Source organism: Ambystoma mexicanum, chromosome 10 (genome assembly GCF_040938575.1).
Source record: "Ambystoma mexicanum isolate Mex_15411 chromosome 10, UKY_AmexF1_1, whole genome shotgun sequence".
Classification (NCBI taxonomy): Eukaryota; Metazoa; Chordata; class Amphibia; order Caudata; family Ambystomatidae; genus Ambystoma; species Ambystoma mexicanum.
This window is the reverse complement of record NC_090932.1, coordinates 297,029,252-297,043,962: the sequence shown is the minus strand read 5'-3', so window position 1 is coordinate 297,043,962 and position 14,711 is coordinate 297,029,252. Positions and strand designations below refer to the sequence as shown.

Sequence of the window (14,711 nt, the reverse complement as noted above, 5' to 3'; positions counted from 1 at the left end):
CATGATCTACAGTTGTCGACACGTGATCGCCAGTCTATTGTTGCACGCTTAAAGGATTGAATTTAGATCACAGGGTCTCATTAAGTGACATCAACCCAATACGAAAGTAGTTGTAAGTGTATTCAATATATTTCGAAATCTGGCAAATGGTCTAAAAAGAATTTAGATCACAGGGTCCCATTAAGTGACACCAACCCAAGACGAAAGTAGTAGTACAGTTTAGAGACATCGTTTGACTGTATATTTTCTCAATAGTCTAAATAGCTTAAGATGGTCTTAGTGGGGTAAAGGTAGGTTTAGCACAATATACAACTAGCCATCGCTCTTAAATTGAGTTTTTAGGGAGATATGCACCTTGGTCTGTCGTTTTCATTTTACAAAAACAAATGTTTTACAGCAAAGTCTTATATAAGATGAATATATTTACATTGATATATGAAAAATTATTTTGCAGATGTGTGTATGTACTAAATGGGGATCAAGATTGATCAACTACAAAGCAATTGGCGTCCTGAAGATGGCCTTACATTTATTTGGATGACCACCGTTGACAAAAGTGGTACATCACAACGGGCCGAAACATATGTCGACTGTTCTAGGAAAAACAAATGGTTTTTTCCTCTGTCACAAATGCACATTTCAAATAGCAATGTTATGTCTATAAAGATTTAGATTCACTTTAGAATTCCCCTGTTAGATGAGATGCATGTAGAATGAGTGGTATGATTGAGTGTTATTTCACAAATGTTGGTTTTTTAAAAACGTTTTATGACTATTAAAGAGACAGAACCCTTGTTACAATTTGAATTGTTCAGTGCAATTTTTTCTCCGCTGGCGATTTCCTAATCATTGATACAGTTAGGTTTCCTGATACTCTCTCCTAAGTTCCATACAAGACTAAAAGAGAGGGGTAGTCGATCTGATTCTCACTTGTTTTCTCTAAAGATTGTCCCTTCCTTCAGATCAGACCCCCCGTTATCAAAAAAGAGGGATTACCCATTACTTAAAACCTCCATTGGACAACCCTTGGTTGTTGGGTTTACTGTGATTGTAAACGTATAGTAGTGTACTGATAACCGCTAAAATGGACAGTGGAAATTTAGTTTCTTTCACAGATGAATATTACCAGAAGATAATGAGTATGCCATTACTTTTAGGTGAAAACCTTGACAAGACAGTCCCTGCATCACAATCAAATGATGTTGACCTTTTGATGCAGAAAAAGAAAAAATTAATTCGGACCGAATCCCATGGCCAACTAATGTTAGCTTATCTAAAAGCAGGTACAATACCTGAAGGCTTGCAAATAAAAAACACTCCAAGAGTATTTACAAACAATTCGAAGTTCAAATGCAAGTTCAGTGGGGTAAGCAACAAATGCTCAAGAGATCTATTGATACTAATCATAGATACAGCAGAAGAAGAAGCTAACCTACAAAAAATAGAAATAACAGCACTAGAAGACAAAATCAAACAAGACAAAATCATCAAAGATGCTAAGTCAACTCTGGAAAAAATAGAAGATGAGATCATCAAATTTAAGAAGCTGACTCTAGACAAAAAAATCTGGAAATTAAAGAAAGATGTGGAACAATATAAAGAGACAAAAACCTATCCATATCTGATAGAAAGTTACTATGAAGATTTACAGAAAGCCAATCAAGGTAGAGGCTACAACATAGGAAACAGGAAGCAACCTTATGTAAATTTCTCCAACTCCTCCAATGCGTCCACAAGCAGCGGTTCAGACAATGACCAAGCAGGACCCTCTCCACAATTTTTTCGAGGACGAGGACAACGGGGCCGCAACAAGAACCAAGGACCACCCAGAATGAACACCAGGAACTGGCAGGGGCCTCCACCGATATGGTAGTCCCCATTTTCAATCTCAGTCCCTATGTACTTTCAGCTATGGAAATCAGTGTTCTATCCAAAGGGCTGTCTTTCGTACCCACAACAAGAGCAAAATCCTTTGAGACGGAAATGGAACTGCAACAATTTTACAGAAAAATACGCCTTAAGTATTTTTTTCGGAATCCCACGTCCACTAGAAAAGAACCAACAACTACAGGTTTAAAACCTCCTTCAAAATTCACTCCAACCAACACAATGGTCAGTCCAGCTATAGTGGCTTTCGAACAAAGGATTTCCCATGAAATCCAAACAATTATTAACACCAAAAACAATTCCAGAGATAATCTCACAAAATCAGAAAGAGAAGCCCTCAAATCTCTACAGCTAAATGATTCTTTCGTAATCAAGCCAGCAGATAAGGGGGGCGGAATAGTCCTATGGGGGAAAGACGCTTATGAAACAGAAGTCATGAAACATCTGAATGACAATACTTCGTACAGGGAACTGGCACAAGACCCTACACCAAGGCTGCAAGATGAAATAGCCAGTCTAATGAAACATGCGATGGAAGAGGGATGGATAGATCCGGAAGAGAAAGATTTTCTAGTCAATCTACACCCTACCACCCCGGTTTTTTATATCTTACCTAAAATTCATAAGAACGACAAAACACCTCCAGGTAGACCAATCGTAGCGGCCATCAATTCCATTCTTGAGCCCCTTTCTATCTATGCAGATTGGTTTTTGAGACCTTTTGTTTCTCAAATGAAGTCATATGTGAAAGACACCACCAGCATGCTTAAGACTTTGGAAATGTTCCATGTAAATCCAACAGATATCTTGGTTACTCTAGATGTGGTTAGCTTATATACCAGCATCCCACAAAACGATTGTTTAAGAGTGATGGCTAAGTATTTAAATAGACGCACTAGAACACTTGACAGCGTCCCAACAGCATTCATATTAGAATGCATTAGATTAGCGCTCACTGAAAACTTCTTTTTATATAACGGACGTTATTACAATCAACTCAAAGGCACAAGCATGGGAGCAACTTTCGCCCCAGACTTGGCCAATTTATATATGGACGACTTGGAACATCACTCCATTTTCGATCTAGCAAATCCTTACTCAAAATCAATCATAACATGGTTACGATATATAGATGATGTCTATATGATATGGAGAGACACGCCAGACAATTTGGCACTCTTTCATAAATGGTTGAACACTCAAAACCCCAACATACAGTTCACCATTCACACAGATTTATATACCATTCCTTTCCTAGATCTTCAAATACAAAAGACAAACACAGGAGACATAGCAACCAGTCTATACAGAAAACCGACAGATAAAAACACTTTGCTGAATTACCAAAGCTTTCACCCATTGGGTTTGAAAGAAGGCCTGCCATATGGGCAATTTCTGCGTATACGCAGAAACTGTACACAAATAGAGATGTATAAACAACATGGAAAATCACTAAAGAAAAGGCTACAAGATAGAGGCTACCCGAAAAAAACTGTGCAGCAGGCATACAAAAGAGCACTACACATGAATAGAACCACATGTCTAGAACCCATTCAACGCAACAAAGAAGACAAAATCACATGTGTCAGCACATATAGCCCGATTAGCAGCCATCTCAGAAAAATCGTTAAAAGACACTGGCACATGATTAAAACAGAGGATTTTAGTCCCTCTATGCCCCGTTTTGCATTTAAAAGGCAACGTAATATAAAAGATCTTATAGTCCACACATATCCGAGACCCCCAAAGGCAAATACCACCCAAACCCAATTGTGGGGCTTACCACCGGTGATAGGCCATCATCGTTGCGGCAATTGCTCTGTATGTGCACAGACCATGACAATGAAAAGCATTCAACTATGTAATACCACCATCCATTTGAAGACCTTTACCAACTGCCTCACCAAATGGGCAGTGTACGCTATTAAATGCCCATGTGATTTAGTTTACATAGGCAAAACCAAACGACAGGTACGCCAAAGAATCTGCGAACACAAATGCTGTATTCGAAACAAACTAGACAACAAACCTTTGGTGGCACATTATGTCCTCAAACAACACAAATATACAGAATTACTTTGGTGTGTAATTCAAGTGATCCAACCATCCCCCAGGGGCGGCAACATGGACCTTAACCTGTCCAGATGCGAGCAGAAATGGATATATAACCTTGATACTGTGAAACATGGCCTTAATATCGGCATAGAATGGAACACACTTCTTTAAGGTACACAGAGACGCGGTTCCTCGAACCCAAGGGTCATGACACCCGCGCTATTATCACAGAACACTAATTACGTCAAACAAATATACCAAATAGAAACATGATTCAAAAAGCACAAATTAGAAATTAGGCTCCGTTATAGGGCCTAATATTACATCGACTAATAGTTCTTTCAAGACGCTTTACCAAAGTTACACAAAGTAACAGTCTTAATTAGTTCATTCAATCCATTTGAGCGGATATATGAAAATCAGATAAAATCTAGAAAAACTCGTTTGGTAAATACGAACCAAAAAATTGAACTAATATAGGTCACAATGTTATACATCACTAGTTTTACCTACATTTAGGCTTTCAACAGTATCTTTACTACCGCGCGAGTCGTACGTACACACTTAGATCAAACAAACCCAAGTAAAGACCACTTTGCAATATATAGAACAGTAACACCTAACAATTATATTGTGATCACGGTAGCGTTCCAAACTACTAGTTCCATCATCCTTTAAGCGTGCAACAATAGACTGGCGATCACGTGTCGACAACTGTAGATCATGTGACCGTATATAAATTAGACTCAATTTCACTTCAAGCTTTGTTACCGAAGCCCGTGACAAGTCAGCCAGCGAGCGAATGCCTGCCGAGGACTAAAGAGCTAATAGAGGTAAAATATGCGCCCTTTCTGTTCGATTTCTAAAGGCAAATAGCCTTTCGATCCGAGTGATTGTAACAGGAAAATATCTTTTGCCTGCCTTTCCTGTCTTTTATACCTCCAGGAGTGTAACTAACCAATAGGCTTACACAGATTTAAAACAACGAAACCAATGAGTCCTTTTTTTGCATTAGAATGCATCCAATAATATGTTGGCTAGCAAACAGCTTCAGGGCACACTTAATACCAACGGCATAAAAACCGATGGGTTGTGGCAACAATGGATTTCAAAACAATAATAAAGACACTTGCAATGTTTGCGTGCCTCTCAGCCTCAATAGAGCTTCTATTTTACGAACATTCGTACAATTGTTTTTTCACACATTGAAGTGCTTTCGGGCTAACTTAGCTTCGGTGTTTTTTACCACAGGTAACTAATCTACTCACAGCCCTTCAGTCCAGCTTAAACTACTAGAAGACATCCGGCAACTTTCCACTAAGGCATTAACAACTATCAACAGCGGATGCTAATTTGTAAGTCATTACCCTTTTTTTCACTCTATTAAAAGAGGCCAGTGACGAACTGTAATATATTTAAATAGCGATACTAAATTATCCATAGGCGCTTTCTTTAAAGAGTTCCTTTAATTAATTTTAGGTACAAGCATCATAGAGCGCAATCCAAACACACCTGCGCTTGAAGATTCAAATGCAACAAGCTCAGACAAGCGAGACAAACGAAGAATTCCAGTCACATAGAACGTGTACATGTAAGTTTATTCAAAATATTTTGTAATTTCGCAAATTGTTTAAAGAGAATTTAGATCACAGGGTCTCATTAAGTGACATCAACCCAATACGAAAGTAGTTGTAAGTGTATTCAATATATTTCGAAATCTGGCAAATGGTCTAAAAAGAATTTAGATCACAGGGTCCCATTAAGTGACACCAACCCAAGACGAAAGTAGTAGTACAGTTTAGAGACATCGTTTGACTGTATATTTTCTCAATAGTCTAAATAGCTTAAGATGGTCTTAGTGGGGTAAAGGTAGGTTTAGCACAATATACAACTAGCCATCGCTCTTAAATTGAGTTTTTAGGGAGATATGCACCTTGGTCTGTCGTTTTCATTTTACAAAAACAAATGTTTTACAGCAAAGTCTTATATAAGATGAATATATTTACATTGATATATGAAAAATTATTTTGCAGATGTGTGTATGTACTAAATGGGGATCAAGATTGATCAACTACAAAGCAATTGGCGTCCTGAAGATGGCCTTACATTTATTTGGATGACCACCGTTGACAAAAGTGGTACATCACAACGGGCCGAAACATATGTCGACTGTTCTAGGAAAAACAAATGGTTTTTTCCTCTGTCACAAATGCACATTTCAAATAGCAATGTTATGTCTATAAAGATTTAGATTCACTTTAGAATTCCCCTGTTAGATGAGATGTATGTAGAATGAGTGGTATGATTGAGTGTTATTTCACAAATGTTGGTTTTTTAAAAACGTTTTATGACTATTAAAGAGACAGAACCCTTGTTACAATTTGAATTGTTCAGTGCAATTTTTTCTCCGCTGGCGATTTCCTAATCATTGATACAGTTAGGTTTCCTGATACTCTCTCCTAAGTTCCATACAAGACTAAAAGAGAGGGGTAGTCGATCTGATTCTCACTTGTTTTCTCTAAAGATTGTCCCTTCCTTCAGATCAGACCCCCCGTTATCAAAAAAGAGGGATTACCCATTACTTAAAACCTCATAATGAGGGCCATAGACACAGCAAGGCATTTAAACACAATAGGTACAGTTAAAGCAAACAATCTGATTTATTTAATTAATGTCACGTTTCAAAGGCTGAAGCAGCTGCTCTACTGCCATGGAATTGATCACAGCAAGGCCAGACAAAAAGATATCAGGCACTCAACGGACACATGTGCAGTTCAACTTGGCTGCCCTTGCACCACTTGTTGTTCTATGTGCAGAGTGATGAAGGAGGTCCCCAGATCTGTAATTCGCCAGGGCTGCGAGCATGTCGGCCCCATGCCAGGTTCCTTGTGTATCCGGAGGAGAAAAGGCCTAGCATAGTGAAGCTGAGGGCGGTCGAGCTGCAGTTGGGAGAAGAGCCATGGAAAAGGAAGACAGACTGTAACTGTAAGCCTTTGGTCAGGAAGGTGTCAGAGCCGGCAATCAGGTTGCTGCTTCTGGAAGAGGAGCCAGGTAGTCTGTACTTCTCCCAGCCCTTGACCCTGATGTGTGAAAGGCCACTCCAGTGCCTCCAAACTGCGCCCATTCCTATCTGAGGTCTACTGACTCTTTTTTATCTTGATGCACAATGAGGCAAACCAAAGTCACCCTTCATGTTTTTGCCTAAATGCCGCCCTCTAACGTGCCATCCTAGGCAACTGACTAGTTTGACTAGTGGTTGCTTTGGCCCTATTCCTACTTCACGTCTCGGGAGGATAGCTCAGGGGCAACAGGCCAGCCTTCCAAGCAAGACGACACGGAGCAACACAGGTTCAATACCCGAGTCCATGCTTGGAAACCTCTGGGTATTAAGTGTGTTATAAATAACCTATCATATCATATGTCACACTGCCGCTTATTCCCATGCAGCTGGAACTAATCCAGACACTCTGGCCCAAGACCTTGCTGGCCCTGATGCCAGGATGGCATGTTTTAAACTCCCATTTCAACAGTGTCACAACCAGCCTTCATGGTTTCATCTACAGTTCTTAAACTCTCTACAAGTTTCCCACTTTTCTCTGAATGCTCAGATCCGTCTGATATAGGAAATCTCAATAATTGGAGCAGGAATTCACAATTTAGCAGCTACGACTTGAGTACATCTTTCTGGAGAAGTTTGCAATCTCTTAGCAATTAAAGGGAAAGACTTGATGCTTGTCCATGCTCCATGTTGATACTTTTCGTTTAAAACTATTTGGAATGTGTCAGAATACTAAATATGCTCTATGATACACATCTGCAATACATTTGTACCTCCCAAAGCAGCGTAATCGGTGGAAAACCTGGTCCACAAGTGGAGCAGAATTATGGACGGAATACTCCAATTACATTTTGCCAACAGACATTCTTCCCTTTCCCATCCAGGACCAACTATTAAAACCTGTCTTAATCTGGCAAGAAAGGAAATGGCTAAACCAACTATCTGCTTATGCACATGTACTGTTGGGGTGAAGCTTCCTCTTCCACCAGCATCAAGTAACTTGTAGACGAAGCATCCACTATAACGTTATCTGTACCTGCAATCCAGCTAATGAATAAGACATACTGCATAAACAAGTTATGCCCACCATAACTGTCAGTATGTTCAACACTGCCCCTGCTGACGTACGTGCCAGGCAAGATGGTTAGCTTGGGTTTGAAAGGGAGTCTGAGGTCTCGGCAACAAATGCCTCCAATCAGAGTAACCCTCTTTCAGGGCCAATCATTCCTGTTCATTCACTGAATAATTATGCGGAACGGAAGTAAGCATGTGAGATGGAGTGAAGAAATGATGCTCTGCAAGGTCATCACAGTGAACGTGCAACAAACCCAAGCTAATAGGCCCTTCAGAGCAATGTCTATAGGATGAAAGGACTCTGAGAGCCATACCAGCACAATAGGGCTCAGTTGTTTAAGAATTTGTACAGCTTTAAGGCCATTCTTAGCTCACTCATCCCAACTAAACCCCTTTTACAACACCTTCAGTCGTCAATAAACTCGAAGCCTAACATGAACATTAGAATATTCTTAAGGAACGGTGTATACAAATTTGAAAGCCCCAAAACATCTTTGGTTTCCTTAAAAGTCCCCTGGGGCAGACCATTTCAAAATGGTATTACCCTCATTGACCTTTTATAATTGCCCCTTGGGCCTAACTGACCTAATTATAGTGGTCCTAATTGACCTTCTGCACAATTGAACTTTATATTATTTTAGTTATTTTATATATGTATGGGGTGGTTTTGCATTACAAATAATATAAGGGGATTGGGTGGGAGGTTGCAGGGTTTTTTGGATTGGGTGGGGGGCTGCAGGGGGTTCCCCCCTGCATATATGTCCTAATTGACCTTTTAAATTAGGTCAATTCTCCCAAGGTCAATTTTCCTGAGGTCAATTGTGAAAAGGTCAGTTAGCATACATCCTTCAAAACAGCTGTCTCCTCCTTTGGAGCCACAGGTGGCCTACTCAAAGAAAGCAGACACCGGAGATCCTTGCCACTCTTGCTTCTCAAACACACACGTTTCTGGTTTAGTCTGTAGACGGTTCCTGCACAAGCGATCCAAAATGCTGTGTAAAGGCCCATGAAGCTCCCATAAAGATAAGCTGATCAGAATATCATCTAAATACGTAGCTAATACATGACTCAAAATATCAGAAAGAAATGAATCCACGGATATCTGAACATCTGCTAGAGCGTTGCATAGACCAGAGGGAATTAAACAACGGTCCGAATGACGACAGGGCGTCTGAAAGACAGTCTTCTACTTATCTTCCAACCTTCTGCTTCCATGCATGTCTAACTTGGTTGTATGTGCATGCGTGCTGCGTGTTCTCCCTGCATGCTGTCTTCCTTTGAGCACCAAAGCTAAAAGAACCCACAGAAACTAGACAGACATTGGTTGAATAATATCCTCCAGACAATCAATTCGCCTCTCAAAAATATGAGCTCATTATTGACCAAGCTTTACAAATAATACAGGACTTATGTCTCGCTAACAATGGGTTCCCAAACTGCAGGGAAGCTTGGAAGATGCAAGTAACCCAAAAGATATAACTTTGTTAGGTTTTCCTAGGTAAGCCTAATTGGCCTGGTATGCATATTGACAGGCCCAGATGGGTTGCCAGACATTTCGTCGAAAAAAATTGGTCGACCAGACAAATGGTCGAACCAATTTGGTCGAAAACCAAATGGTCGAAATTTTTTTTTATTTTTATTTTAACCCTTTTTTTTTTTTGGGGGGGGTTCCCCCCTCCCCCCAACCCCCTTTTTTCTCTAAAAACCCCTTTTTTTAACTAAACGAAAACCCGAAAAATAAATATATAAATAAAAAAAATAATTCGACCATTTGGTTTTGGACCAAATTGCGTCGACCAAATTGCAGTCGACCAGTTTTTTTTCAACGAGTTGACTGGACACCCCCAGATGTCAAGATGACACCATCACCAATGTGAGCAAAGTGTAAAGGTTTCTTGGATACCATCTGGCCACACAAAAATAAACGCATGCGTGTCTGTGTGCTCCAAATCCCTTGAAGGAAAGAGGTTTTTAAAATATTTTGAGTGAATGGACTACAATTGGCATCTCCCTGCTGCATGAAAAAGGTCTATTCTGGGTGACAGACTTGGTGAAAATAAATGTGGGGTTCATAGGATTTAATGTAATCCCATCTGAGTTTCAAAAGGGTTTGCAAAGGATTTACCGGCATAGATTCTGTCCCTTTTCTATTTATGCTTTTGCCAGCGAGGTACACAGGTCTGGGTGTCTGCAGTGGAGGAAATAAATGTGTGTTTTGACAGATTTTAATGCAATCGCACCGGCGTGCAATCATAGATTTGAAAAATAGTGAGAATCCCAATTTTTGCCCCCCTAGTTTTCCCTGATAGAGGTGTTCCCAACCTGTACTCCCCTGACAGACCTGTTGGACTTCCACTTCCTTTCATTTTGGCATTTTATTTGAATTCTTCCTTTCAAGTTTCGATTTAGTTGCACACCATTTTTTCTTTTAGGAGAGTTGCACTCTTTTTTCGTTTTTATCTATGTGTTCATTTAATTTCCCACCCGATCCTAATTTTTTGACATAACAGCAGTTTTGTTATACAAGTATGATATGATATAACATGTTATGTCATGCCACATTTGCAATGTCATGTCACTTTCTACAAGGCGCACAAGGGTTGTTAAATTGCGGAAAGGTGACATGTAGCACTCCACACACCCCAAATAATTAAATAATACATGTTAGCAGCACTCAGTTCAGGTAAAGGGTCACATCACCCAATGCAGATCTGAAAAAGTAGACTCTACAACCATTCATGAACCAAAGGTGATGCTGCCTCTGTCTATTAAGAGCACAAAGTAACTGCAGCCCATGTTATGATGCAGAGACAAGGCTGGAGATTAATTATGCAGATTAATTCACAGTAGAGTCCACCCTTCAACCAAGAGGAACCCAACCTCCCACACAATCATTACCATCCCTATAAAGCTTCTAGTATGCCTCAAGATATTCCAGGCATGCCGTTACAGGGCCTATCTCCCACTGAAGCCACAGACGCAAAGCCACCCTAATTTAAGAGTGCCTGCAGTTCCTCCCAGATTTCTAGTCTATAGAACTTGGCTCTCTGCAGGCTTTGGGGGTAATTGTAAGTGTGTGTGTGTGTGTGTGTGTGTGTTTGTCTGCACTTTAGAGCTTCACTTTGGCTTAGCCAGCCTGCCATGCATCATTTTACAACCTTGACTGCAATGTAATTTTCTCTTAGTGAATTCCACTGGCTTATTCACAAGATACAAGGGCAACATTCGCTCTCTTTTCTCCACCTGAGGCCAATCTGGCATGGCTCTGGGTGAGGGAGATACTTTCTGTCAAACTCTCATTTTTTAGTCTCCCTCCCAGCATCATTCAGCACACCGCCAATTTCTGGATCTGACCCCTGTGTTACCAGTGTTGGCTTTACCAAATACCCCACCGGCCATCAGCAGTAGGAGATTCAATATGATTATTTGGTTAGTAGCCCCACAACTCCCAGGGACTCTTGTGTACACCTCAAGGATATCACGCCTCCACAACATGACTTAACGTAATACCACCATTGCACTAGTAACAGCCTCCTTGAATGGTCTTGCAGCCAATAAGGGAAGCTCTTGTTACTTCCTTCGATTACATTTGCTTCTTGTTAAAACACCGATATCTATATTTCATCTCAACAACCGCTAAACTAAAACATGGTTGTATTGCATTGTTTGCATTCATCATACTCTATGCACATATGGCTAATGCCAGTTATTTGTCCTTTGAATGTCACATATGTCTGGTTATTCCCAAATACTCCCTGGCACACAGACATGCATTGAATGTATCTTTGACGTATATGACTAACGCGCACTTCACTTGCATGTGATTGCATGTTTTATATTGTACTTGTATTCTCCATGTAAATTACAGCAGTGCTCTAAGCTGTAGACAGTTGCCCTTGGGCTTTATTTTTAAACCCCTGTTCCACCTTTAGCACTAAACCCCATAGAATATGGCGGAGTCCTACAATAATTTCTGGCCAGCTGTCACAGAATCGCTGAGCCAGCAATTACACCACACCTGCAAAGTCTTTATACTATGGCTATTATAAGGCCTGCTACACTAGTCATCTCTGCTAATAATTCAACAGTTGTTGAAATTATAAATGGTAGTTGCCTGCAATGTAATGGCTTTTTTTTTATTAAATTCGTTTACAGACTTTGGTCTGTTGAAGGGCCATTCAATACTTTGAAGCCATAACAATGGCAATAAAGCGCTATGCAAATATGAAGCAACACAGCATTGCATAATGGTTATAAAAGTGCAACAAAGAAATGCACATAAAACGGTTCAGTCCTGTGTCTACAAATTGGCACTGTGCTCACAAAATAGAAATAGGGCTTTTATGTTTACCCCTCACCAGCATATGGACTTTTGCTTTACATTTCATTGCCTCAAGCAGCATTGCCTGGCCTCAGTCACACTCATCTCAGCCACAGCCAATTCACTGTGTGTCACAAACCCTCACCTTAACCTCATGTCACCAATCCTCGTATCACCCTTGCATCTTCATCTCATTTCTCCTCCCCTTCCCCATACTCTCTTTACATATCATTTGCTCACTCATCCTATCCTTGCCCATTCTCGTCTCAGACTATTTTTCTTGCCCCTGATGATGTCTTCTACATGGCCATTCCTGACTTTTGTCACCCATCACCTCCTTCTTATCAATCGTATCCTCGTCCACCCTTTATACTTCTTTTCTACCCTATCCTCCTCTGACTCTGTGTCTGAAGAGTCGCATACCTTCATGCGCTAAGAGATGGCTACACTCTGCTGTCAATTGACTATTTCTGTCCTAGCCTTCTTGATGCTCTAATCCCCTACTTATGATTGCATAACGTACGATATGTTTGTATATTACTATATATTACTGTACATATCCTCCGTTACTACAAATCTTTATCAGTATGTAATGTTTCTGCATTCATGCTTCTAAGTGTCATTATTGTCTGCAACCTGTAACCAAGAAACCTTTATAGCGCCCAGATTCCTTAAGGCCTGGTGTGCTCTATAAATAGACAATACAATACAATACAATACTATCTCAGTAGAAGGCAAAGACTTCCCAGAATTCTTCTCCTTCCGCCTTTCATTTCAACGCTCCTGCAATCGACAGGCAATCCAGGACTTTCAATCCCTGAAAAAGATAGTGGTCGAACCTCTCAACTCGTTCATCCTTTATCACCATTTTGAGGCCTGAACTGTTATGTTTGCTTAACCAACTTAGTGTTGGTGGGTAGCTACCTGCCTCTATTTATCTAAGAACAAAACCAGTCACTGTTGCAAGACACAAAACACTTCCTTCTGTATCACACTAAGCAAACATCTGGCAAAAAATGCCAAGGAGGCAGATTAATTATCTAACCCTGGAACTAAAGCTGATGCTAAGGGTATGGGCCAAGGCAGCCCAGCCATGGCTAGGTTCCCAATTGTTAATGTTACTAAGTCTTGTACCGTGCACTGTTGCCACTTCCATGGCCCCTTGGCACTCTGGTGGATCTTCAATGGAAGGAGGGTTGGGGGGTATGTTAGACGGATCGAGAGGGAGAAGAGCAAGAGAGCTTTGATGTGCTGTTGGCAGCTTCAGTTCAGAGAAACCAGTTACTGACCATTGGGGCATTTTCGGTTGGTAGCCGTCATGTGGTGTTGAGGTATGGTTGTGCCTGGTTTGGTTTCATGTTGGGTGTTGTGAAGTGTGTGTGGTAGAGGTATGGTTGTGGTTAGTTCAGAGTTTGAGGGTGAGCATACATAATGGTGAGTATTGTAACCTAAAAGGTTACACAAAAGCGGGAAGACTGGGAACAGTACTGTTGCCAGCCTTCAAAGTGGCACGTGCAGTGCCTACCCTGCATCCAAACGCTTTTTGCATATATAGTAATATAAAATAGTAAACATCTCGCTCAGATTCTTGAGGTACGACTAGCAATTTGAAATCCCAATGTAGAAGGCATTCTTGATTTTCCCATAGAAACAGAAATAGTTTCTGTACATTTTTATATCTGCACTTGCATTCTTTCATACCACCTTGGTCATTTGATAGCCATGATGTGGTATAGCCCTGTTTAAAAAAATGTAACACACTATATTTGTCAAGCAGGTAGCTTCCTTTATGCCATCCACATATTAGAAATGGACAATGTCATAATTTCCAAGATGTGACCAGGCACATATCCAGGAATTAGCTAAACAATTTAATGTAAACATATGTACGCTTTTTCTTTTATTGAAAACAGAGTCACAGAACAATATCACAACAGGCATATTAGAAAAATGCATGATATCATTGAACGAAGAAATAGCTTCATAGTCGGATGTTCCAGGACCCCAAACAGAAAAATCGAGCCTATTACAGCACGGCACAAGATGAAGGGAAACAAATGAAAAGGTAAGCAGCCCAAAGAGCACACATTATTCGGCACTGGAGATTAACAGTCCAATAGCAATAGCAATGGGTAGACATAAACAACATAGGGCATAAAGCATCACAACAATGCAGAAGACATCATATCGGTTGGCTTATAATAGAGAGGAGGATTGTCATTCTGAGCTATAAACTGAATGAAAGGTTCCCATTCTGCAAGAAATTTGGACATTTCGCCCATAAGGGTGGCTTCGATCTTACACATAGCTACGACA

At 40.4% G+C, this 14,711-nt stretch overlaps 1 protein-coding gene across 4 annotated transcripts in view; it reads left to right on the top strand.

Annotated features, from left to right (window-relative positions):
- Positions 1-14,711, top strand: part of ADIPOQ (adiponectin, C1Q and collagen domain containing) — a 114,039-nt gene that overhangs the window by 24,238 nt on the left and 75,090 nt on the right. The window contains exons 2-4 of one of the 4 annotated variants that reach the window (XM_069617869.1): positions 5,194-5,297; positions 5,422-5,533; positions 14,309-14,460. The exons of 2 other annotated variants lie outside the window; for them this stretch is intronic. Coding sequence is in view for 1 of the 2 variants with exons in the window: in XM_069617868.1 (XP_069473969.1) it covers positions 5,473-5,533 (61 nt within the window). In the remaining variant the exon portion in view is untranslated. The remainder of the gene's footprint in view (positions 1-5,193; positions 5,298-5,421; positions 5,534-14,308; positions 14,461-14,711) is intronic. One more of the 4 variants, XM_069617868.1, reaches the window with a different exon arrangement.